The following is a 27,925-nucleotide window of genomic DNA, read 5'->3' as shown; positions in this document are numbered from 1 at the left end:
AAGTATCGCCATCTTTTACCGTCGAAAGAAACTATAAAAATTTTGGCGGCCTGGTGTCAATTATTTGAATAGAAGACTATCCGTTAGCTTTGGTTTATATCGCTTATAACAACTTATTTTAGATTTTCGTCGATGAGTTAATGTTTTCCTGTTATTTAAAACACCATTCTTGAACAAAAGACTAATGTACAGAGGTACAATAGTTTTCAAAACACTCATAACAGGCCAGCGAAACTCGTTCAATTCTATCCATGCAACTTATTCGTTGAATTTTACTGTTGCTAAAATGTAAGTGCTCCTCCAGGCTGAGTTTAAGAAATTGAAAAATAGTCTAAACTCGGACTGAAAGTGGAACTTGGAGTTCGGAAAAAATTCAAACAGAAAATGAAACGAACTGTAGGAGCTAGACTGGTTGGGAATATTGACCGCGGGAGAGTTTGTCAGTTCGAATCACAGATGGAGCTTTGAAGAGAAAGATGCACGCTTAGGGTTCCCGCTTTGTGATTACAGCCGGTTTTCAGTGCGATGCCGGTTCCGCTCAGGACGGGGATGTATCTTCGAAGTGCGTTCCCGTAGGAGCGTGCATTTACAATCTCGCGTGTCCAAGCTGGCGCAATTCACGATCGAAATAATTAAAAAAAATTTTAACCATGTCGCTGAGGAAACTAAAGTTCACGTGGACATCCGCACGTTATTATAAATAAATTAAGAGTATATTTTACACATAGATAATTTCGCAAACGGTAAAATTCCCGCAACAATATAAACCGCGTTGGATAATGCAGTGCAGTATAATATAAAACATTTAAAATCCGTCGTTTTGTGTTAAATGGTGATTTCCGAAGGTGGAATGTGAAGAAATTCAAACAATGAAATTTAAGAACGAACAACCGTAAAGGACAGTAGAAAAAAAAAAAAATATATCGAGTCAAGTGTACGATCCTTGACATTCCTTTCTAAACCTGTATAACGTATAAGGTATATGCCTATAACATATTACTGGAAATTACGTCGAGAACTGTAGCCGCACGTGTATTATACAAAATGCCAAATTGACGCACGTGTGGGGCCCCACACGAAGCGTGATAAAATCGCGTAAACTAGTATCGTACATTCATTGACACACTCGGTTTCGGATATACGATCAGTTCGGAGCGTGCGAGACGAGACGCGGCGAGAAAACCTGATTTCGAAGCTGAGACTGCGGCGAGTTAAAAACGCCGCAGCATCATCATCACCCTCGTCATCGTCGTCCTCGTCGTCATCTCTGGCGAGGTGAGGTGCATTACACTCGGGGCCGTCTGTATCGTGTTCCGTGTGGACGTTTCGGCCGACCTGCAGCACTGCAGCACTGTCATCTGCTTTCCGAGAAGGGTGCGGATACCGACCGCGACGTGTAAAAGTTGTGTGATGGAATCTTGGTGTGCGCTCAGCGCCAGGATACGTGGATGTGTGGGTATACCTCAGACACGATTTAACGCCGATCCTGTCCTACTCACTCTCCTATTCCGTATTCCTATGTGCCTAGCTCGACTCGCTTTCACATGGAACGCGTTTTACAGAATCGAGACGAGACCACGCGCCAGCCACGCGAGTTTCGCCTTTTGAATACAAGGTTGAAGTTTGCAATGTTATGAGGATGAAGTTATGGTAACGTTATAGTATAACGATGCGTGTTTAGGAAAAATGGTTAGTTCGCTTGTTTATGGCTTTTCAAAATTTAGTGAACCGTTGTAAACAAGAGATCCACTGATTGTAAAAAACTAATAACTTCTTAAAAGTTACCCGGAAATTGGGCAATAGTCATTTTTTTATCTCATGTATCGTTACGTTGATTTTATTAACTTCAACCTCATGCAACGTTTCAATGAAGCTCAAGCTGGTAGTCAGAGGTAGCAGCCAAACGTGTTAAACTTTTTGGAAGTAGAAAAATGGAGTTTAGTTTTATCCTCATAATTCATTTTTTTCATTCCTTCGTTACCTTATTCGAATGAACATTAGAACGTCTAGCTGCTAGCTTCAGTTTAGTAGTAATAACGGTGCATTTTTGGGAAAATTCGATAGTTCGCAACTTGAAGGTAATCGTCTGAAATGCGGTGAATCGTAGTAATATTTTGCGTGTTCAGTGTAATCGAATATACGTAAATATTACAAGACCTTGCTAAACAGCGGTTTTTATTCATGTTGAAGTTAGTAACGATTCGTACAGAGGAAAAACCGTTATTTCGCAATTTTCGAACTGTTTGAAATTCACTAAATCGTAATAAAACAAAGTATACTCATATTTTGGAATTCTAGTTCCTTCAAAATCACTGTAAAAATAAGAAAATAGTGATTTTTTTTAAACGGCGCGTTACGATATTGTTACTAACTTCGGAATACACAATTCAAACTTATAATCCGATTATTCTTTCACTGGCAAAATGCACACGCGCATTATATTTATACACTACTAAGCACGTGTGTGCATGTGCATGTTTAGTTCCAACTTGTAGAATTGATTACTTCAATCTTCATATAATACGAAAGGTATTACAAAACTGTATATGTACAGTAGAAAAATTAGCGATTCAAGTGAAACATGAAAAAGTGTGAGTCAGTTGTATAAAACTGAAAGAAAAAACCGCGGGAATATACATATCCATACATATGTATAAATAGGTGTTACACACACACTCACGATATTTGGCTTGTTTCTCAAAATCATCAATCACTCGGTGATCTCGTCATGTGAAGCGTTCTTGGCGTCTATAAGCTCGTTAAAAATCGCAGTAACTATCTCGCATTTAAGCGAAAGCTCATAGCCTGGTGCGTATACTTTCGATATATGAGTATAATACATATATGCGTAGATAGATATATATAGATGTATATACGTTTGATTTTAATTTTAATTTTCCCCTCGCGTCGTTCAGGTTTGTTTTCCGTTTTACACGGGGTCACCGTCGTCGTCGCAAGTCCAAAGACTTACGTAACTGACTATTATACCATCCGGATGGATAGACGTATAGACTGCATATATATATATATATATCACGAGGGGATAAAATAAAACGCTTACAAATGTCACGAACAAACGTTACAGATATATATTTACAGAAGAATCGATCAGGTGATCGCGGTTTACCTATAAACATGAGGCTGAAGTTAGTAACTTTAACGTAATACGAAACATAATTGGGGGGAAAAATGACTATTATAGTGACTTTGAAATAGTAAAATTTTCAAAACATGAATACGTTTTGCCTTGTTGTATGATTTACTGAATTTCAGACATTCCTACAAACGTGAATTTCGCAATTTTCTGAAACGTTAATCATTGCCATCATTGCTATACTTATAACGTTACCAACTTCAGCCTCATCTATAAACGCGTTTGACGCGTTTTCGGGATAACGGATCGCGGGTCTCGGGCCAAACAATTAATGATCAGCGGTGTATCCGCGCGTTATTACACGGATGCCCGAAATAAGCGAATCTCATTACATACAAGACACACCTACACGCTCTTCGATATATTTTTCAAATCGCGTCACGCGGCCGCCTCAAGGTTCGCAGCTTATAGCCGCGCGTTTCGACTGCGGGGGCGGTTCAGTTTGAATCCGCGAACTAGGCGCGGGATCGCGATTCTACGAATTCCCGGTGATCGCATTAGCTGATCGCCGCCTCATAGCCGTCCGGCAACGGCAATTTTCCACTTTCACCGCACTTCGCTGCTACGCGTCGAACTGTGCAGCTGCGGAATACATAGCCAAACGCTATTCGCTGCACCCAACGCGAAATCCGCTCGTTTTAGCGAACGTTTTACAGGGTTTCAACCGTGACTCATTCCCTCCGACAAAACCGTTACGCTCTCATGCGAGTCGAGAGTGTTAAAATCGCATGCAGCTCCAGAAACGCGTAATTACTGCATTCCTCGCAAAATTGCAATGCGTGCGGAATACTCATCGTACAATGCCGAATAACGCACACGCGGCGCTAAATTCGTTCGACAAAAATTATTCTTCAAACTCCTCGTCCTGCGGATGTGATATCGTGACGCCCTCGGTCTTCGGGAATTCTTCCTAAGTATACCTAAGTGCATACAACCACTACTGATACTGGTTTGTCTACACAAGGATGAATCAAGCACGTAGCAGGGAGCGAGGATCGAGCCGAGTTGACCGCATATGGAAATCTCGAGTACAATGGTCTCTACGGTATTCTCCTCGGGACCTCGGAAGTCGTTGGAAATACCTCAAATATATCCCAAGGACAACGCCACGGCTTTGATTTGATTCCTTGAACGTTTTCATTGGAGTAAACATGCGCAGAAAACTTGGCAGATTTCGCACGAATTCTAATCTGCAATTCTGAATCAAAAGAAGCCGAATCAATGCACGCAAATTTCTTTATTTTAAGAGAATGTAATACTCCTACCTTTACCGACTGAGGTCGCTAGACGAGAATTAGAAATTACACTAATTTCGGTAATAAAAGGTGCTCTTGCGATCAGCTGGGATCTCAATATTGCATAAAAACAGTCCGACAATAGCTCATTGAACCTCTTCCGTTCATTTGTTCATTGAATATAGGAAGAAGAAGGGTTAGTTTGCTCGGTTGGTAAAGGTAGGAGTACTACGTACACTTAACAGGTTCATCCATTTCGAAGATCTATCTTCGACGGAGAAAAATATGCATTTCTGCAAATATTGGTACATTCAAAGGACAGCTCAGCCGTTTTTCGCTCAAAATTTATTTAGTTCCAAGTTTACAATTAAAGAAATCCGTTGACTTATTGTCGAGTCTAATTATTACGATAGAGGTAGCGAAAAAAAAAAATTGACCACCCGGCGAACGGAAGTCCGAAAACGATCGTACTTAATTGAAAACCGAGCTTTTCATCGCCTCGATAAAGAATGATCATGTTGAAGTTATTTGTTAAAAATTCATTAAACCGTAACAAAAAAAGCCACAGGCTCGTATCCCGAGAACTTGTATTCTTCAATTTGATTGTAAAAACAAGAAAATAGTAATATTTTCGCCACCCAAATATCGTCTTACGATATAACCGTTACAAACTTCAACCCCGTGAAAAATTGCGGTAAACAAAAGCGTTGAAACCCGAAACGTCATTGCAGTCTCGACAAAAGCGCCCCCAAATAGAAGTGCAGGGGCAGCAAAGGCGATCTTTTCTACGAGCATCGCGTTGGTTGGTAGGTTCGAGGCTGTAAAAAGAGGGATATGAAGAGGGCTCGACGCGTGTACCTTTCCCTGCAGGGTCCGGGAACCGGGAACCGAGAGGGGGGAGGAAGGAGGAGGGAGGAAAGCGAGCCGTGAAGCTCCCTCCACACCAAGCTGGCTTGACCGCCGTGGCGAGGTCATCGTGCACCGGTGAGATCAACAAACGACCGGGACTCTTTGTCTGTCTGGTGCAGTTGGTGCGCAGCCGACTTCAGGCGAAGCCAAGGCGAAGCCAAGGCGAAGCCAAGGCGAAGCTAAGGCGAAGCTCCGACCGACGGACACGTCGTCGGTTGATGCACCTTGCAGCCTTACCGTGATAGATAGATATCCGTCCATCCATCTATCTATCCACTCCTGAAAGGTCTCGGCACCTCTACGTATCCACGATTTGTACGTGACGTGAGGAGGAGCTTGGAGGATGGGATGAATTAGCGGAAACGCGGTGAAACATGCCGATCACGTTCCGGGGTGTCGACCTGAAGAGAGCCTGGCGCTTCGTCGAGATGTACATACCTAAGGGAAAACGCGGCATTTTTTTCAATTGCATACGTAACGCGAGCTTCGAGATACACGTGATTAACTACTTTTTCATTTTTGCGGTAGGTTGAAATTTGCTCAGAATCGATTTGCAGTCATTTTTCTTCAATCTTTTGCCACGCTGCAGCGTAAACAACGTCATATACGAACGAAATACGATATCGAACGATTATTTTATACACTCGTACCTTCTTGGACGAGAATCGTAACTGACTGTGAATTTAAATTTCTGTATTGAGCTATAAGATAGACGAGCTAGAAAATTGTTCGTTGCAAAATGCTTAGCAACAATATAGTTGAAGTTGGTAACGTTACTTTAACGATTCATGATTAGGAAAATCGTTACTTCGCAACTTTAGGATTGAAATTCAGCTAGTGATTCATAACGAAGAAAATATATTCATATTCTGAGAAGCCGATTCCTTGGAAGTCGTTCGAAAATTTTACAACCATTTATTCTCCATGATGTTCCGTTACGTTAACGTTACTAACATCAACACAGTTTGGATGTTCATCACATATAGGTTTACAATAAATATAAAATATATATATATGAAAATACATGCGAAGGAACAGTGAAATTAGGAGCAAAATTTTTTAATCAAACTTCTTTCGATACATGGAAACACAGGGACAGTCGTTATTGTAACTTATGAACGTTTCGACTCGATTGGCACAGAGTTCCTCGGTTTTCCTGAACGTTTAAAAATTAAAAGATTCAACGCTGGCTCGTATCTATCTCAGACACGCGTCGTAGAGCGGTGGTATAATTCGAGTGTAATTTATCGACCAGCTGTTTAACAAAATCGAATAGAAAACAAGTTGGAAAATTTCACGTAAGATATAGAATTAGTACAATGAACCAGGAAATGGATATTAATACACCGATGTATAGGGTCAAATGCGAGTGTATTTACTATTTATACAGGTGTATGTACTACGCGATAAGAAATGGGAAGAAAAAAGAAAGAGACAAAATTTACCCCGATCACCTGACGGCTTCCTCCCCCGCAGCCAGTGTCGTCTTTTCTTACCTAACCGATGCCATAGAAATGCCGAGTGTTTGTTTTCCGTAATCAGGTGATCGAAATAATGGCGAAGGATGTAGAGAGAAATAAAAAAAGGCCGAAAGTCACCGTATAGCTTCGGAAAAATCATGAGGTTGAAGTCAGTAACGTTAATCGTAGCGTAACTTACAATTTTTTTCTCGTAACTCTCGTTACTTGTACAGGATTGACTGTAATTTAAATGATATTTCTCGTATCTTTCATCACGTGAAAAATCTGAATTCTCTTTCGTAGTCGTCAGTCATACGATCAATATTTTCGTTCTTAATAATTATTGTAAGTAATTCAAATCTCGTAGAAAAATTTTGAAAAGAAACTAAGTGCCTTCGACAGTGAAAACAACGTTGCTAAAAATCGTGAGCGAAATTAGTGACGTCGGGGGTCAGACCCGTGGTGAAGTTGGCATGGAATGCCCCATACATTTATATATATTTAAGGCATGCTTCACACTCGCAATCAACAGAAAGGGTAGAGTTTCCGTGTACCTAGAATTCGGAGTGGTGATGCAGGTGGTCCGCGCAGAGGCACGGATTTGGAACTTGTCGAGGAGAGGAGAGGAGAGGAGAAGAGAGGAGCGGAGAGGAGAGCAGGTGGCCGTATCTGGATCGGGAATCAAAGGCCCCGACATGCTCCGAATAAGTTACGAGATTGAAGTTAGTAACGTTATCGTAAGAAAACAGTGCCTAAAAATGACTATTTTTTTAGTTTTACAATGATTTTTAAAGAACTGAGATTTCGAAATATGAGTGTGTTTTGTTTTACGGTATATCGAATCTCAGACAATTTCGATATCGCGAAATAACGGTTGTCCCTCGGCACGAATCGTTATGATAATATTACTAACTTCAATGTGGTAGCAAATTAGACACTCCGTAAAACCGTTGCCTCCTTTTTACACTCGTTTCTTTATATAACTCGAGTATCTTACGCTTTTCTTCACGAAGCACGAAATTGAGGTTAGGATCGCGTGATGTCAGATGTGTTCGCGACTCACAGCGCATGCGCGGAGTATAGAAAAGACCACTTTCGCCACTCCTAGGACTTAAAAGTGGTCTTTTCAATGCTCCGCGCATGCGCATTCGCAAACTCACTCTGCCTTCGTAGAAACAGGTACTTTGTACACGGAAAACACAAATAAAAAAGCGCGTATAAACGGCTTTTCAAAAATCCGCGAGAAAATCGCAAAACTTTACGATCACACCGGGATGAATAACGCGAAAATCCCGGAAGCTGTATCGATAATTAACATCAATCTGCATCGTTAGATCAATTATTCCTGCAGCTGTTCGCGAATGAATATAAAGACCGTATTGTACCTCGTTGTTCGTTGTTGCTATACCCACGTAACATGTCACATGTACCTATACCTGTGCGAGAAAACGAGAAACCTTGAGAAACTCAGCTGCACCGACCATTACAGTGAAACTATGATTTATTTTGTACCAACGAGATTTGAGGCCGTTATGGGATTCGACGTGTATTCGTCACGTGCGTACATTATAATTTCGTGGGAAATAAAATAATAAAATCATCTCGCTAAATAAGACCTAATCGGTCAAACTTGACCGACTTGAAGAAGGTTAAGAAAAATTTCTCACCGTTAGTGGAATTTCAAATCCATGACTGTACTAATAGTATCACTTTTCCGTTTATTTATGTGTCTAACATAACTTGTAATAAGTTGTTTACCTACACCTGGGATGAAATATGAACCTTAGTATTTCCTCGACTAAATTAAAACATGTACTTTAAGATATCGCATAACTCTGGCGTTATTATTATTATTATTATTATTATTATTATTATACAACATAGTTACATATAACGCGATAAAAATTATATGTACATACACACATATACATGTACAGACATTTCATGTCCTTTTCTTTCATCTCAAACATCACGTATCAGGTTTCTAAACAATTTGATATAAGAAATTAACATGCGATCTTCAGAAACACGGTTCACCGGCATAATAATATTGAGCAGTCCTCCTCGCATGATATTTCGTTTTCTTATCCTTATTTCTTCTTCTCCTGAAACTCCAATACCTGTATAAAATCTCTCTTTTATACCACCTTTACATCCTTTACATCCTTTCCATGCACCTAGGCTAATCGGATTCCATAAGCTTCCAGCCGAGCTCTTAGCCACGTGCGTTCAACGTGCATAGATATATCTACTCGCATATATGTATATATATATATATATATATATATATCTATTATTATACCCTCTTTGTTTATTGCCAGAGCGCACGTGTCGGCGAATGAATGCATGCGGATTTCGCTGCAACCCCTTCTTCTGCTGCAGCACCGACTTGTTCGTATAATACCATATTGTGTGCTCTATATTTCAGCGGAGTTAAGCGTTGAAAATCGGATGCATCAGCGGGGCCAAGGATGCCCTCGAAGAAGCAGTACAACCTCGTGCACAATGACGATTACGACACGAGAATCCCGCTTCACAGCGAAGAGGCTTTTCACCGCGGTATCGTCTTTCACGCAAAGGTAAAAGATACAGGATAATATAAGAGGAATAATCTTGCGGGTAGTAGCAATAATCAAAACGATGATGATAATAATAATAATAAGGATTATAATAATAATAATAATCATATCAAAGCCCCGCAGCAACGGATTCAAAAGAACCGCGGATCTTTTCTTCCAAAGAAAGTCAGCCAGTCCTACCCATTCAATTTGCAGTTAACTGGAAAGTATTCATATCATACGTGATATTCACTCATGATCGGTAAGAAGCTTTTGAAACTGCGGCGCAGCTCAACTCCGTGAGAAATACATTTCCTGCTATGACTGACTCATCGTCAGCTGACTTTTCAAATTCAAATAAAGAGCTTATCGAGTGAAACCGGTTACACCGTGCGAGGTCGGAATAGAAGAAAAAAATTTGAAAGAGATTCGATTTATCGTTATATATCGATTAATTGATTGATTGCGTTGTTCGATTACTCGTTTTTGCAATTAATCGATTTATCGATGGTTTCGATCCATACACCGATTGACATGCAGAATTATTATAAAGTAACTTCGATTTATCAATTATTCGAAAAAAATGATTAATCGATTAATTCGAAATCGAAAGCTCACAAAGAATCGACATTATTTTTCCCAAAACTAAACAAAACTAAAACATGAAATGAAACAAGAAAAAACAAACAAAAAAAAAACAGCCGCATGAAATTTAATTCACTTATGTTTATTGATTATTGCCAGAGAGATCTTTGCTCTAAAATATCGACGTTATCTCTGCGAATCCTTTCATCGCATCCCTGGCGGTTAAAGTTGGCAGCTCGACGTTTCCAGGTGATCGCATGATGCGATCACCCGGGGAATCCCTCTCGGGGCTTCTCGATCATTTCCAACGTTTATAGTTGTATCGGTAACTCGATTCGTCTTTGTTGTTCCGCGTGTTTCTTTGTTTTAATGTTCTTTCGCCAGCTGGAGCCCATTTTTCCTCAATCCTACCCTTTCCGTACCTTCAGATCCGGCATCGCAGCTTGTAGATACATTCGCACATTATATATACATATATGTATACATTTATACGCGATTTATCACCCGAAGCCAGCCATCTACATGTCCGATTAATTGATTAATCGACAACTTCAATTAACAGTTTTTTCGATTAATCGTTTTTCCAATCAACGGTTTCGATTCACGTACCGATTAACGTGCAGAATTATTACAAGGCAACTTTGATCAATCGAAAAAACGATCAATCGAAGCTGTCGATTCATCGATTAATCACAGATTATCAGATAGACTTAAACACAGATGGACGTTCTATATATTTACGTACAAAACTCGTTAATAATCTTCCTACCTTTGAGTCGTCAAAGGCGATGCTGCAGACTACTTCCGGTGCTTCGCGAGCTGCTGCATCAGCGTATCCGTTATTACTTCTATAACGAGCAATACGTTACCTCGCAATTCACCACCGTACTTAAGAGAAATTCTACGAGGAACAAATTTCGGTCGTCTTTCGATCTACGGATAGACTTGTGTGTACACAAGAAACCCGAAGCTGTCGACGAAGACTAAACAATCGTTGCACGTACTCGTCGCGTGTATAGATTATACGTATACCTATATATATATATATATATATGTGTGTGTTTGTGTGAGTGTGCATATGGTTGGACGTTGGTTGCAAGGTGTGCGGTATATTGATTTAGGAACGAGAGAAAGACCGGAAGAGATGGGTGTTCCTTACGCTTCCTTTTCTCCATCTCATTAATTGTTTCTTCGTCTAGTCTTGTTTTTAGCTCTTTTTTTCTTTCTACGCGGCAGCAGGAGTTTCGAGATGATATAGGTATACCTACTAGCGCGTTGACGAAGCGACGTTAACGTTATTCACACCTCTTGACACAAGCGTGTTCTTTTGTTGGTTTTAATGAAAATAATGTTTAAAAAACATCAAAGGGGAACAGGTTTTTTTTTCTCGAAACGGATTAAAGAAAGAAATGCGATTATTCTCCAATCTTTGGCACATCTTCTTTTTTTTTTTTCTTCTTCTTCTTCTTCTTCTTCTTCTTCGATAAAAATCGAAGCTGTTATCCAGAAACGCGTAATTGATTCTGAGCTGCGAAGTTGAGCTTTTTAAATTTTATAAAGTCACTTTGCCATATATACGCGGATCGGTGAGAACCACGCGACGTATAAGAAGAAGTAGATGAACAAGAAGAAGAGGATAAGATATTTTTGGATACCGCAGAGGCAGCGCCGATGTGACGTCACACTGCACGTGTTTATTTCAGTAGCTCTTACTCTGGGGTGGAAAAAGAGGGAAATGAATAAAAGGAGTAAAAGAAAGTCTGCAGGCTTTGTCTTTCCCCACGTTAATTTGCATGATAAATTCATGCGTGGCACGTGCAACAATCGTTAAACACATTGCAGTTGAAATAGAAGTATACGTAAGGTAGACTTTGACTAGAAGTTTGATCGACGTGTGCAGCAAGTTACAATGTACCTGTATTAGGGTGGTCCTTATTCAGGGTGTTGACGAATTTTTGCGGTCCCAACCCCCAAATCAACTTTAAATAATTATAAAACAATTGCCTAATTTTTTCAGATTTTTATTTCAACTCTAAGACAGTCCGCTTTGTGGTCTAAGTTTCTTATGGAAATAACGTGGGAAAAACTTTTTTTCTCAGTATATATTTTATTGTAAAAGTAATAATGTTAGAAAAAAAATTTGTAACCGTGAGGTTTTAGTCGGCATTAGTGCTACTGTCTGGGAAAAAAATTCACATAATCATTTCACGCAATCTCGACGAATTGCACACTCTCGAAATCTGACTTTTTTTTTGCATTTAGAGGAAATGCAATTCGTCTAGATTTGCTGGTATCGTGATGTAAATTTTTTTACAGATAGCAGCACTAACACCCACTAAAACCTCGTAATTATAGATTTTTTTCAATATTATTACTCTTGCAATAAAATATATACCGAGGAAATAAGTTTTTCCCATGTTATTGCCATAAGATACTTCGATCACAAAACTGACTATCCAAGAGTTGATCTAGAAATCTGAAAAAATTAGGCAATTGTTTTACAATTATTTGAAGTTGATCTGGGATTGGGGCGGCAAAAATTCGTCAACGCCCTAAATAAGGACCACCCTAACCTGTATACACACACACACACACACACACATATTATATATTATTAAATATATAGATACACGCACAGCTATATACTAGGAAAATTTATTGTAGCATGTATTCTCCCTGAGGACAGCGTGGGCGTTTATTCGCGTTTTATTAGACTCGTGCTTTTTAGCATATAGACGGGTTTTACGATCGCATCAAAGTGCAGTAACCCGCTTGAAGGCAGAGATCACCCGTCCGCTTGTAACACGCCCCTCAAGCGTGCAGAGCAACCACACTTTTTCCAAGTAAACGATCAATTTTCCTTTATTTATTTATTTTTTTTCTCATCCTCGCCGCGATATTTACAGAACAATTAGTACCACATGGCATATTATACTTTTATATATATATATATGCAGGTATTGTACGGTTGGAAATAATGCCTCTTTATTTATTTATTGTTATTTCTCTTTCTCTCTCTCTCTGTCGGCGAGTTACAAGCGGGGCGAAATTATTCTACCTTTTATTATACGCTGTGTCACGCAAATAACAAACTTCAACACAACTGCATAAAGTATAGAGGTATACCTAGACGGAGAAATTATTTCGTCATATGTAGTTTGTTTTTTAAATTTTTCTTCTAAATTCTATGTATAAGTGCAGGCTGCTGATCATGTAGTCCAATTTATGCAAAAGAAAAATAAAACAAAATTTAAAAAAAATGTAAGGGGAGAGAAGAAACGTGATTATAATTTGGCAAGTTCAATAAGTACGCGAAGGCTGCGAAGAATGAATATTTATAGAACAACTTCTGTATATAAAATTAGCCCGTTAATAAATGGCTGTGCCAATTAAAACTAAATTAAGTTGAATAAACTTTTTTTTATTAATATAGTTACACGTATGTATAACTCGAATTTAACTAATAATTTAATAACTAAATTTTCCGATCACTAACTGACTCGTGGTACCTCCTTTCGATCATTTCCTATATCTATATGCAATATGCATACACAATGTCACATATGTGTATGTATGTACCTATATATATATATATGTATGAATGAAATTGGAAATGAAAGGATGATGCGGCGGATGAGATCGTCGGTCGGAAATAAACTTTTAATTCTTTCACTTTTTATGCTCCTCGTCGTCTGCTGCGGACTGAACGACAAATTATTGTTTCTCCCAGCGGTGTTGAGAATTCGTTTCCTCCTTCGGCATGTGTTCGATCATGTATCAAGTGATTAGCGATAAATATAATTAGAAATAGGCGATTCAAAAGTCTGCATAAAAACCGAATAAAAATATTGTTTTTCTCCTTTTTTAATTTTTTCTCTCTTGTATACGGATTAGCCGATCTTCCTTATAACACCAGGATATCAAACACGAATTTTGCAAAGTGCGTGGGTGGCGTCGCGTCACTTGTTTCATAGTTTGCGGTGAGACTTGCAACTCGCCTATTTCCATCGGCAACGGAACGTGGATTACATGTTTCATACAGAATATTGTACTATATATACTTAATATCCAGAAAACGACGTGCACCTGCAAATCTGGGACAAGAGTATTTCTATTATGTGGCATGCAAGCATTTTTTATATACCTACATATATACATCTAGAGCGAAACAAAAATTCTTAAACTTGAATTTTGTACAAAGGATAAAATTATTATCTAATGTAATAAATTGTTCGCGATTTTCATAGTTGCGGAAAATATTTTAGGGTTAAATAAAAAAATAAAAAATAAAAATTAAGAAATTAGTTTACTTTTGATTATTATACGATCTAGCACAAGTTTTAATATCAAAGTGTTCTTGGAATAATAAATATAAAAACGCGTTCTTGTCGTCTCCCTTCTTGCTTGTGATAAATATTTCTTGCGTACTTATATACCGTATAACGGAATAATTGACACGCGGCCGAGTTTACGCGGAAATGATTATAGCGTTTAATAAGCCGCAGCACAGCCTCGTTGGACAGATTCGCGGTATAAACAATTTTCTGCGAATATCTCCGTGCTCTGAAATTACGAACAAACAGTTTTTGATCATCGATGTCAGGTTCGTTTTTCACGTTACAGTTCATCGGGTCCCTCGAAGTACCGAGGCCAACGAGCAGAGTGGAGATCGTGGCGGCGATGCGCAGGATCCGGGTAAGCCCCTCGATTATTCTTTTCCAATTAACAAACTCAATATCGAGGTAATTAAACTTCAGATAATAATACCTTAGCAGGTACCTGCAGCCTGCTGTAATTTTTCAGATTTATATGGAGACAAAAATCTCTTGACTTTTCTCATTTTCTTTTTATATACAGTTTAAACTTGTCGTCCTAAAGAATTTTATTCCCGACTTTAACGTAATCTTCACTTTTTTTTCTACTTAAAAAGTGGGACTAAAGTGTCGTATTTTAAAATTCATTTTTCGGTTTTTCTAGTTTACCCTCTTTCTTTTCCATTTCGAATTACATCTCTTTGCATTATTATAAACTTTCGATAATATTATAGCTTTCATACTGATAGATTGCACTTAAACATGAAAGGTAAACAAGTTTAAGTCAATAATGTGGCCAGAATTGAGTCGGGAATAAAGTCTTATACGTAACACAGGAATAAACGTCGATTATTCCCTTGTGACGTAATGTATTCTTCTATTATAAGAATGGTTTTTGGTTCTAACGCAGTACGAGTTCAAAGCTAAAGGAATCAAGAAGAAAAAAGTGACGCTTGAGGTATCCGTCGACGGTCTGAAGGTGACCCTCAGAAAGAAGAAGGTTCGTTTGCAATTGCAGATAATTTTATTGCAGAAATTGTTTAACAATTTATCAAATCTGTCGATGTTCGCAGAAGAAGCAGCAATGGATGGACGAGAACAAAATGTTCCTCATGAATCACCCGATTTACAGGTAAATTAAAGAATATCTCAAATCCTTTGTCCATTGCAATTTCCACCAGTTTTTTTTTTTTTTTTTTTTTCCATTTTTAAAAATTCTCTTTCAAATTTCAGGATATTTTACGTGTCTCACGATAGTCACGATTTGAAAATATTCAGCTACATTGCCCGTGATGGAAACAGCAACTCGTTCAAATGCAACGTCTTCAAGTCGAGCAAAAAGGTGAGCGAAATATATTCTTCCGTTTTTTTTTATATTTTATTATATCGCGATAAAAGATCGAGAGAATTTTTACCGTGAGAAATAGTAAATTACGGCTCGATCTATAGATCGGCGATCACCCGCAGGTTGTACAATTTTTCAACGACTTCGAAGTACACTTCGTTCAGGCAATAAAAATCATTTCCCATCCATTCATATCCTCCGCGTTACGGTTCGGCGAATTTTTCGCATCCGATCTGGAGACGATTTGCAATTTATATACAATATTGGCCGGATGTAGTTAAAGAAAGATAAAATAAAAAAAAAAAAAAATAAAACAAATTACAGTAAATACCAACGTTATTCTTCAGATATATATATATATATTATTCATCTGCATCGCTGCATGATAGTGAAATTATTTAATATTTAAAAACTTCAGCGATGATGCAAGACGGAGTTTTATATTGATATTAATTGAAATATCGTTACGTATAATAAAAAAGAGAAAGTACATAATAACGCAAAATTAGAATCCGGATGTATTTTTGAAAATACAACGACTTGAGTTCGAAACATCGCGGCTTTCTATCAGGCGAATAAATTCACAAAACGAATGTATAACGCGACGTATTTCTATGATATACAACGGTTATAAATAACGACGTGTATTTCCGTCATACTCGTCGCGAGATTAGCCTAGGTAGGTACGCACCAAGTCTATGATCTATATACTTACTTACGTGTATTTTACGTTGAAAAGCCGAGTCTCGATGCAACGCAGCGCAACGCAGCGCATTGCAAGCGCCTATTTACGCGCTGCGGATTAGTGACGTAGGTTTAACACGTGCAGCTGCACCAGAAAATGCAACCTTGCCAAAATAAAATGAAAAAAAAAAAAAAAAAAAAATACGAGTAAACGCTCCTCGTCACGTTCTGCAGCATCAGGCAAACTTTGAGGGATTATTTTACCATTTGTATATAAATATTAATGTATAAAAACTTAAATTTTTTTTTTTGCTACTTATTTTTTTTTTTATTTATTTATTTATTTATTTTTTTTTTTTTCAAATCAATCGACTAGCCGCGAAACGAAGTTTCAACAAATATTAAACATTAAAAATTAAAAACATTAACATCACGTGGATGTAATTTCTCCAGCATGAATGTGAAAACTACACAAAACAGTTACACAAACTGCACGTGCCAAGTATATAAGATGAATAAATATTTACTCAGGCAAATCGATAAATATATCGGCAGTTAATAATAATGTTGTATAAACCTGGAAAATTTTCCAAATCGATTTATGTTTTTTTTTTTTTTTTCCCAACGACTGTATAATATGTTAACCCTTCGATTCACACGTTATTTTACCCGGTCAACTTTTGTAACACGATTGTATTTTATCGTTTTTGAGATCGCTGATTACGAATCTGAAATCAGATTTTAAAAATTCAAGATTCTGGATTCATATGGTAGACAAAATTCTCGAATTTCGAATTGCATTCGATGTACTCAATTTTGAAAATCTGATTTCAGATTCGTAATCAGCGACCCAAAAAATTTACTTATAATTTATGTATAACTTTCTCGGAAATTAATTATTCCTTCAATTTTTTTCCCAATATTTTTTTTTTTTTCAATCAATTTCTTTCTAACAATAATAATTTACATTATACCGCAATAATTACGGTATACAATTAATTAAAACGGCAAAGAAATATGTTTTCAAAGTTTTCTAAATACACTAATAATCGATATGAAATATGTGGTAAGAATACTCACCACCATAACTCAAAGGGGTTAAATTATCACAGATCTGCACGAGTGTGTGATAATGTAAGAAAATATTTATACTACGGACGAATGTCGATTTGTATAACATACGGAAACACGCGTGAAAGAAAATTTATAATACATATTTTTGATCATTCGTTTGAAAAACCATTCGTACTTCCGACTGCGTGAAATTTTTCTGTTAAATATATATATATATATATGTAATATCGTATAACGCATACACAAGATGTTTGAGAAAAATTTCCGCACCCAGAGTTATAAGGAAAGAATATCACGGACTGTAAAAATAATCACAAAGCTCATTACGTTAACATGTATATATCAAAGATGCTGACTAGGATTGTATAATCGATAAAAAATATTCATTATCCGATTCGTTCGAATATAGCTCTATAATAAATTATAAACAAGATGTGCAATAAAATTGCGGTTTGTCTATCGACCACCTATATAACAAACGCGAATGAATCGCATCACGCACTGTTATAGACTCTCCGGGGTCCATTATACTTAACGACGATCACAGCTTCCGCAAAAATCTTCGCAGGCAGATATTATATCGGCTAGAAACGAGAGGAGGCTGATCCAGGTTCAGTGTAAATAAATTCTGACGAACGACGAAACAAGAGGCTTGGTTGCTGCGGTGGCGGAGGGCCGAGTATAGTTATTAAAATAGATCGTATAGTCTGGCGGAATGGATGTGTGGGAGAGAGGGGGGGGAGGCGGGCGGTTTAGTTTTTCGACGATCCGAGGAGAAGAAGAAGAAGAGGAAGAAGAAGAAGAAGAAGAAGAAGAAGAAGGGGAGGAGAGTTGGAAAATTTGTCGAAACGATATACGTTCGGCCGCTGCTGCATGGCAGGCAGCTCCTAAGGAGTTCAGCCAGATATTCAAATAAGAAGGAGAACAGAGGCGAGCTGTCGAGTCGCGGCTCGGACTCAGTTGCGATTCGCTGATCCGGCCGCGCTGCGCGGGCTCCGCTAAATGCGGAATATTCCCAATTCGCGCACTTTCGCGCAATAAAAGTCATTCATAGTGTCCGATATCGTTAAACACGGGGAATTATTTTACGTAAATTTATAAAAAAAAAAAATATATATATTCAACGGACACAATATGCATTTTCGTGTTGTAATTGAGAAGGATCAAGAATTTCATACAATTTCACAAAAGTGCGGTTCAGACGGCGAGCTTTTTCTATTTTTTTTTTTTTTTTTTTTTTTCAAATTTTTTCCGTACCAAAAATTGAATTCCGTTTTTTTTTTTTTTTTTTTTTTTGTATAATTGTAAAACTGTTTATTAACACGCAAGACGTGCAAGTTTAATTTACATACAGTTTATGTTAATAATGCAGTGGGATATCATCTATATATACAATATAAATATAAATTGTATAGCAGAGAGAATTCTAGAGCGTGTGTACGTAGCTACGATGGATCGATTGATTGATCGATGACGACGACGACGACGACGATGATGATGATGATGATGATTCATCAGCGTGATTTTAATCGGGTTTTCAACTCACCGGGATGATCACGCTTCTTGTCAAAACAACATCCGTCAGTATATACAAGCTGGACCAACGCTAAAAGCTCTACCACGTTATTATTATCATTATTATACCGTATACAAGCGTTTTGCGGTTACATGACGGAAGACAATACGAGAGTTCGTACCTGTCGATTCTACGTTACGTAAATAAATAATGTTTATTGTTCATGGCGAATAATGGCAGGTGGTTTTAAAAAGGCGAGAATAATTCAAGTGCAAATTTGAATTATAATATACGCGACAAGTCAGAGTTCCAAACTAAACGGAATACTTATCTGGACATCCTGTGGAACATAAACGGCAAAGTGGCTATCGGACTAACATTTTTGTTTCTTCGCACGATCATTTCCGCTGGCTCGGATAATTGATTCGGTGGAGATTCGATCTTTATGCGCTTAGAATTCGAGGGTGGGATAATAAATATCGAGGTAAAACGATGCTGAAGGGTTACGGTAAGCAGGCGAGCACGGCCTCGGGTGCCGGGGATTTACCCTCGCCAGGAAGTGCGAGTTCCGGTGGCAGTACGAGCCCCGGAAGTCCTGGATACGAGACAGTTCGACCGCGGAAGAAATTGTCCTTCAAAGAGCCTGAGATATTTGGATATTGTATGAAATTAAGAAAGCACGGATTCAGACCGAAATCCGTACGGCAGTTCAGCGTCGACGAACAACCCTTCGAGGAGGAAAACGACGACGTCGAAGAGCTGGAGGTGAATTTTTCGCCAGGCAATATCGATATCTTCGATTAACGGTTGTCACTTATCGATTCTCTGATGGATTTCGCGTGTCGAAAAAATTCAACTTGTTTGAAATGCAATTTTTTGCAACTTATTTTTTTGAACATGAAGAGGAAGAAGAAGAATTAAGAAGAATTATTTACCGCATTTTGTAGAATTTTTCCGCAACCTTTCCATCCGTCTTTCTTCTCCTTTGATGTTTTTTTTTTTTTCTTTGCTTTTATTTTATAAAAATACTTTTCTTTTTTTTGTTTTGTTTTGTTTTTATACTTTTAACGATACAGGGGTCGTAGAATTTATTTTTAGGCGCACTTGCATAAGTCGCGTGTGTGCGTATGTCATTGCGATCAAGCTTAAAGTGTGAGTCGTTTTGTGTTTTTCTTTCTTTCTTCTTCTTCTTCTTTTTCTATTTCTTTTCATCCTTACCAACACAAGTTGGTAAATTTTAGTTTATTTTTAATCCGGACAAACATTCGACATTCTGCCCGAACGAACTAACAAGTATAAATAAAACTAAGAATAAACGATTCATTTATATACACACTGTCTTATTATATGTTTATCCGATTAAAATATAAAAGGTTATTCCAGAATATTAAATAACAACAATTTTCAGCATAGCACCTGTTTCTCGAAAAATAATTATCGCGAATGAAAATATTACTAGATTTATAATTCGAACCTGAATTTAGACAAAAAGAAAACAGAAATGTATTGTCGCTTTTTAGTTTTTTTTATTCTATCCTTTGTCCGTTGCAATATTTGTGTCCAAGAAAAAAAAGAAAAAAAAAAAAAAAAACCTGCCCGTTGAAGTATTTCGCATATTAATTCCGTGCGTCGCTCCGTTATATTCACTGCGATGAAAAAAAAAAAAAAATAAATAACGCAGATTGCACAGTTTTAAATTTCGAATTAAACTTCAGAGCCAGGCGATGAGGGTGGTGAGAACCGTCGGTCAGGCTTTCGAGGTTTGCCACAAACTCAGCCTGAACTCGGCCCCGGAGGATCGTGACAGAGGAAGGGATCCTCTTCACCAGGACGACGATTACGAGGATCAGGACGAAACAGCGAGCGATCGACCGCCGCCGACTCCGCCGCCGGTTCACAAAGGTCAGTCGTCGTCCTTTTACCCTTGGACCAAAACACCATGATTAAACTGATCACGTATAACTTAACCTATAATTTTAATAATCCCGAGCAAAAGAAAGTCCCATCGAAAATCGGTAGATGGATTCCTTTAACAAACAAGAGGGTAAAACGTAGGGGAGGTTTTTATCACACCCCGTAATACCTTTTCCTAACTTGCGTGACGAGCATAAAACTGCAGAAGAAAAGGGGATTAAGGGTTGGTTAAATTTAAGTCGACGGCTCGAGAGGCTGAAAAGTCGAGCAGATTGCTTAGTCCCTTTAAACTTCGACTCGACCTTGCTCCTTTGGCTCCCGATCAGACTTTCAAGGGGTTGGAAGTTCAGGGATCAGGGATTATCGAGGTCACGTTAACCCCGATCACCCTTAAGAGGGTGCGCGTTGCGACAAGTTTCACGTTCTGTGCGTATATTCTCGCATCTAGTCAGCGGGGATGTAATTTTTTTTATTCTGTGTTTTTTGTTGTTTTTTTTTTCTTTCTTTTTGTTCCTTTTTTTTATTTCTCTCTCTTATTTATTAAACGTGTAATATAAACGCTTGCTGCAGACTGATTCCACGAATAAATCGAGTTCAAAGCGGTTAATTCGCTGAAAATCAAAGTTTACATTGAAATATAAATCGGACGCTCGTGTAGAATATTGAAAAAAGAAAAAAAAATTATTATAACAATAACAATAATGAAATACGTGATGAGAGAAACTTTTCGCTCTCTCTCTCTCTCTCTCTCTCTCTCTTTCTCTATCTTGTAATATCTACTCTAACTTTATCGCATGCCTTAATTCAATCTGATCCAGGTCGATCTGGACCCGGATTACACGTTTGAAGAAAATGAAAAAAAAAAAAAAAAAAAACAATTTGATTTCCATTAAGAGAAACAAGTGAAAAGAGAAATCGTTTCACGTATTTATATATATATATATATATGTATATAAACGCGCGCGTGGAACTCGGAAGCAATCAGTTGGCCAGATAGGGAGGGACGCGGAAATGAGTTCCGCCCTTCGAAATAGGGGGCAATTCAATAGAGTCGATATAACTCTGTGTATATAGTATATTTTATATATATATATATATACATATATATAGTATATACATCGTGGTCCATCTCCCATCCGGAGGCACATAATCGGGCTGTCATCCCGTCTGCCAGTTGAAAATAGATCGGCGCATGCATGATGATGCAGAGTCACGATTGATCTCGTCGTTTCGGAAAATACGCATGCTAATATGTATTATTATACATTATTATTATTATAAATTTCTGTACACACACACATACATATATATATATATATATATATATATTAGGGTGGCGCAAAAAAAACTGACTATTTTTTTTTTTTTTGAGTCCCGTGTGACAAAATGTTAGTTTTTTATGATTTAAGAGCCCACTTCAAAGGACAGTTCAAAAAAAAAATTTGTAAGAGGTCGCTCCACATTTTTTAAAACGTCAGAAATCGTCAAAAATCGATTTTTTTTTTTTTAATTTTTTTCTCGTTACGGTATAATTTTACAGACAAAAAAAAAAATAAGTTTCCGAGAGTTTCAGTTCAAAATTTGAATTTTGAAAGGTCGCTCATAATTTTTTTTCAATTTTTTGGTGCATTTCTTTAGATCTTTTCGAGCGACCTTTTAATATTCATATTGAAATTTCATAAATTTTTTTTCTTCAATTCAGTAAGAAAGAATCAATAAAAATACACCACGACATGAATTAAAAATCAAACAAAATACTGAAAATATGATTTTTTTAATTCAATTTTTTGACGAGTTTTGACATTTTAAAAAATTTGGAGCGACCTCTTAAAATTTTTTTCTTGAGCTGTCCTTTGGAGTGGGCTCTTAAAACATCAAAAACTAACATTTTGTCACAGGAGACTCAAAAAAAAAAAAATAGTCGGTTTTTTTGCGCCACCCTAATATATATAATATATATATATATATATATTATATTATATAATTTCCGTGGGATTTCAAAGCGTTGGGAAGACGCGTAAGCGAAGTAAAAAAGACGCGTGATATCCGAAAGTTCAAACGGACAGGCTGCTCAAATCCAATAGATCTTATTGTTAGCGAGCGGCTGCCGCCGGGTTTACGTTGAGCTATTATAGACTGTCGACAACGGGTTTTTGTGTACCTTGAATATTTTTATATTTAAACCCGTCAAGCGTTGTCGCAATTCCTGTGAATTACGTCAGTTATTACTTATATTATTACATATATATATATATGTGTAGTAAGAATTTGAAAAATGTTGAGAAAACGTGAAATGAACGTTTTCTTTTTCTTTTCCCTTCCTTTTTACACATGGTGTCGTAAATGCCTAAGAAGATTCGTATTGGAGGAAATTTATAGCCAGAGTGTTTAATCAATCTCAAGTTTCTCAATCGAAAAATCTATAGCCTATAGCTATTATATGTATAATATATATATGGATTTATCCCATTGTTAATCACCGAAATTTTGCAACGTGTATACGTTTTGCAATGATAATCGAGATAAACGACGGAACGTAATTGTCTCCGGTGTTTAATTAATCCGCGTCCTACATAAATCATGCAGTCGTCCCAAAACTGTGTTAATGACGTTAGAGAATTTTGGGTGCTGGTCTGATAACTAATAACCGTCTAACGGCTGACTATCCGTGGATTAAACCCTCCTGCATGCCTGCGAAGTGGCCATAATTGTTACAACGATTAAGCTTGCGCGATTCGCGTAACTAAAAGGGATATGAATTTGGTATAACAAGCTCGTCGTCACAACGATAAACAATTTCAAACAGCTCATATGCAATAAAGTTGAACAATTAATTGCATCACGTTTTCTTTCGTCAATATTTCACTGTAATGTTTTGGTAACTATGTGTATATTGAATAATGAAATTTCTCTCGGTATTGCTGATAATTTTAATCCGATTATTTCAGAAATTTCGTTACTCGCTCCGCCGATAGACGCCGAGGATTCTGCCCCGGATATCACAACCTCTTGCCTATCGAGATCCCAGGATGCACCCGTCGTCACAGCATCAACGACGCCCATCAGACAATCGCCGTCGGCAAGTTGACTAAAACTATGTTTCGTTACGCAATTGCATTAAGTGTTAATCGCTAACGGATGATCTAGGAAATCTAGGAGAGAGAGGCGCAGAAAATAAATCGAATTCTTAGTTTTTTACGACAAATTTAAAAACATTTGTCAATCAATGTACAATTAAATTTTAACTTCGTAACGTTGACGTGGCGTTGAATTTTCGGGAAAAAACATTACTCAGCGATCCTTGGTAAATCAAAAAATGATCATATCGTATAAAATGAAAAATTCCGAAAATCGCTCTAAAGTTAAAAGACAAAAACATGTACCTCGTGAATATAAATTTGGTCGATCATATTTTCGTCTGGTTAATAGCGAGATAATTCACACAACCAATACTTGTCCGAAACTCAGTTTCCCAATAACACTGCTTAATTCATGAATTAAAAATAAAAACCTGCTATGCATCCTCAGCAAGCGACGATGGTGTCTGACTGCGGGTTGCTAGTTGGAGGAGAGTTGACTGCCTTGAAGCACGAAATCCAGCTCCTTCGGGAGCGCCTGGAGCAGCAGAGCCAGCAAACACGAGCGGCGGTTTCCCACGCCCGACTCCTTCAGGACCAGTTAGCAGCAGAAACGGCAGCTCGAGTGGAAGCCCAGGTAAAGATCCGAGCTTATAAAAAGATCCGTCGGTATTGTAGGTGCCGAGTTATCGACTATGACTATTTCAAATCGAGTATATAATCGACTCACTCTTCGCAGACACGGACGCACCAGCTCCTCGTCCAGAACAAGGAACTCCTGGAGCACATCGGCGCCCTGGTGGGACACCTTCGGGAGCAGGAACGCGGTGGTGGCCACGTGACTACCGGGCCCCAAACGGCCCCGGGGGCCCCGATGTCGGCGACAACGACCGTCCCTGACCTCTCGACCCTCGGCCAGGTAACGCTCTACCCATTTCCATGACACCCGTCTGCCTGCCTGCCTGCCTGCCTGCCTGCCTGCCTGCCCATGTCGGAGTTGCGTTTTACCTGTACCGATATAATAATTCATTAATCAACGCCAATAATTAATATTACACTAGTTACAATAGTTTTGTTGTACGCATTTTTATACTTTTATATCATACTAAGTACTACTACTGCTACCAGTACAGTACGTCTAAGCATATTACTGTACAGGTAGGCATACCATACACTTAACTATAATAATAATAGTAATAACAACAACAACAACAACAATAATAATAATAATAATAATAATAATAATTACAAATTTTTGTACCGATTTTTTCTGTGTTTTCATTATTCATCGATAACCATTCTGCTCTTTTTTTCACGATATCTGTTTACTCGTCAAAGAGACGATATCATATTTGTTGGTATACTGAACGTTATTCGGAATATAAAGAAGGAATTTTTAGAGAGGCCATTTCTTTTAGAGAAGAAATATTTTTTAGTTTGAAAAAGTTGCAATTGGATCTTTTATGTACAATGTGTTTCGCGGAGGAGTTACGTCGTTTCCGTTAATATTCCTGGCTATTCTTCTCAGCTGCTAACGAGTTATCGGTATATGTATACATATTATATGTACATACAAGTTCCATTTTAGCTGCTCGAACTTTGTTCTAAGCCAACTCTAGAGAGCGATGCGGCGAACTTTTATCGCTGGAAAAGAAAAGGAAAAAAGCTCGACGCCCTGATTTCTCAGACAATATGTTTTTTTTTTCTTTTTCTTTTTTATTCTCCGCTTTCTTCGGGAAAGAAATACACTTGTGGGACGCCGTGTACTTGAAGAAGAGTTCGACGGTTTTCTTTAGGTAAACTACAGGTTTTTATAAGCCACGACCCGAGAAGACTGTTAACAAAAGCGCTCCGCGATCTTCGGAAGATATTGGAATTTTAAATTTCGAGGTATACTTGAGGCTACAGTGCTCAATCTTATACATAAATATACCTCAATCTCCTTCTCGACGTTTCTAGAATAACGTTTTTGCGAGAATAAGAACCCAGGAACGTTAGTCAACAAGCGTGCGACGGATGTTTAAGGACCGGGAATTCAACGTTCCGCAAACAGAAACTAACGACAAGAAAAGAAAGGGATCCAACTGAAAATAGAAGACTACGAATAGCTGGAATTGTGTAGTTCCGCAGTGTCTGAACTTATTGCAATTTGCATTGCAGTTGTTTGGCTTGAATGTTATTTCTCCCTCTTCTAACGCTCCCAGTAATTGATCATGCATAACCATTTAATCGTACCTATACGTGATCTTGAAACACTAAAATTTTTATCCGCAATAATAATACTGAATGGCAGTGTGTTCGTCTCTTACTCGGCAGGTCTTCTCCAGGGATTATGGATTCTGTGCAACCAACAGATGCTAGGTAACGCCAAATATCTTTTAATCATGTTTTTATAGTAGCAAAATTAGGAGCGATGGTTTCCATCCTTGCGACTTAAACGACGCACTGAATTGAACCGCGTATTTTGTCGAGCAGTCTCATCGAGCCGGGGCTCCAAGTTCACCCTGGGAGTTGGACCCACCTTCGTTCGCTTTCTACTCTTACCCAACGGAGTCGATTTACTCACCAAACGCGACCGCCGTCCTCGGAAGCCAAGGGTTCAACTCCTCCAACGAGCAGCTCCACTTCCAAACTCAGCTCCTCGAACGCCTTCACAACATTAGTCCCTATCAACCTCAGCCACAACGATCGCCCTACGCTACGCCTTCGCCTTACCCCATGGGAACGGGTCTTCTTCTACCGCCAAACAACTCGAGACAAACGGTGAGTTATTGTCAGTTTCAAATATAGACTATAGTCATACTATGTAACGATATTTTTAGCTAAAAAAAAAAATGTTAGCTCAATAACTAGAAAATAAAGTAACGACAGTTATAATCATACACTGCATACTGTGATTCCAACAATATTTGAACTTTTATTGCAACTATAACTAGTTTTTATTGAAATTTTCCGTCGACCCCGATAATTGATGGAATTTCTACCCCGCAGAAAACGGTCCATCCCCATAAGTAGATAAGCAATGATAATTTTTAATACAGATTCCGTTATCGACACTTAGCCAAGACACAAACCTTTTTCTAGAACGTTTAAAGGCGGGGGATTCCCCACTCTATTTGACTTTGTCGATCGTCGAATTATTCCGAGGAATTTTACCCAAAGGTGAACAAAATCGAAGTGATCCGATGATCGATAAAATGATCTGGAGTGGGGATATCCTCCACCCTCAAACATTCTAAAAGGTTTGAGTCTTGGCTAAATGTCGGTAACGGAATCTCGGTATCGAGAACTCTCATTACTTATCCTCTCCCATATCGTAACGTTTTTTCAGAATTCAACGCAGGTATCCCCAAACTCAACATCTCTCAGGGTCTCTCAGGCGAACAGCTTCTCACCGTCTCCCGTGATGCTGCACAGGGGTGAAAACTACGCTTCTTCAAGTTTAGAGAGTAACATTGAAGACCAGCAGCAGCAGGCCGCGGCGTTCATCAAGCCGCTTCCCCAGGGTTTGCAGTCGCAATCTGAACTGCAGCTCGATTCCCCGCGGCTAAGAATACCTTCAACGGACTCGCAGGAGCCACCGCCAATAATCCTGGACCCTCCACCGCCGGGAAGACGTCCGATATCGAAGAACAACGGGCGTGGAAACGGTCTGGTGAGGATCACCGAAGGTGTGAAAAGCGGGGCTGAGGTGCAGACGAAAAACGAACAGGTCGAATCGGTCGCCGGAAAGTCTCAGGAGGGCCAAAAGCACTTGGTGCACTTTTTGCGGACACCCGGACCGCCGCCCTCCAGGACTACAAGTGCCAAGCTTCCGTCTCGAAGCGAGCCGATGAGCCACGTGCAAAGGTCAGCCTGGGCTCGACACACGACTAAATAACAATAACAAGGATTGAATAGCAAAAAAACGTTGTTTCGCGATTTTTGGGATTGATTTGAAATTTATGGCGCAGAGGCAGTAATAAAAAAAATTGAAAAAAAAAAAAATATGCACATAATTTTCAAATTCAAATCCTTTATAGTCGTTCTGAATATTTCTACCTTCACTCTCGTCCTGAACAGAGTTCAAATATAATTTGCGGATCTGGCTATGGACGTTGC

At 38.4% G+C, this 27,925-nt stretch overlaps 1 protein-coding gene across 5 annotated transcripts; it reads left to right on the top strand.

Moving 5' to 3' along the window:
• The first annotated feature begins 889 nt into the window (after nt 1–889).
• Nucleotides 890–27,730, top strand: LOC124404336 (carboxyl-terminal PDZ ligand of neuronal nitric oxide synthase protein-like). 5 transcript variants are annotated; one of them, XM_046878389.1, is made up of 12 exons: nt 890–1,452; nt 9,187–9,337; nt 14,525–14,596; nt 15,125–15,214; nt 15,291–15,346; nt 15,448–15,556; nt 20,549–20,735; nt 23,696–23,826; nt 24,276–24,461; nt 24,564–24,743; nt 26,300–26,587; nt 27,156–27,730. In XM_046878389.1, exons 2-12 carry the CDS (start codon nt 9,230–9,232, stop codon nt 27,702–27,704), a joined length of 1,956 nt encoding a protein of 651 aa, XP_046734345.1. In that variant the 5' UTR covers nt 890–1,452; nt 9,187–9,229; the 3' UTR covers nt 27,705–27,730. The 5 variants fall into 5 exon arrangements, with proteins under 5 accessions (XP_046734345.1, XP_046734343.1, XP_046734344.1 ...); XM_046878387.1 differs by having other exon boundaries at nt 15,288–15,346; XM_046878388.1 differs by having other exon boundaries at nt 890–1,456; nt 15,288–15,346.
• Nucleotides 27,731–27,925: the final 195 nt, after the last annotated feature.

This window comes from Diprion similis, chromosome 3, assembly GCF_021155765.1.
Source record: "Diprion similis isolate iyDipSimi1 chromosome 3, iyDipSimi1.1, whole genome shotgun sequence".
In the NCBI taxonomy this organism is placed as follows: domain Eukaryota; kingdom Metazoa; phylum Arthropoda; class Insecta; order Hymenoptera; family Diprionidae; genus Diprion; species Diprion similis.
The sequence above is the reverse complement of the archived record's forward strand: the minus strand, read 5'-3'. Positions and strand labels throughout refer to the sequence as shown.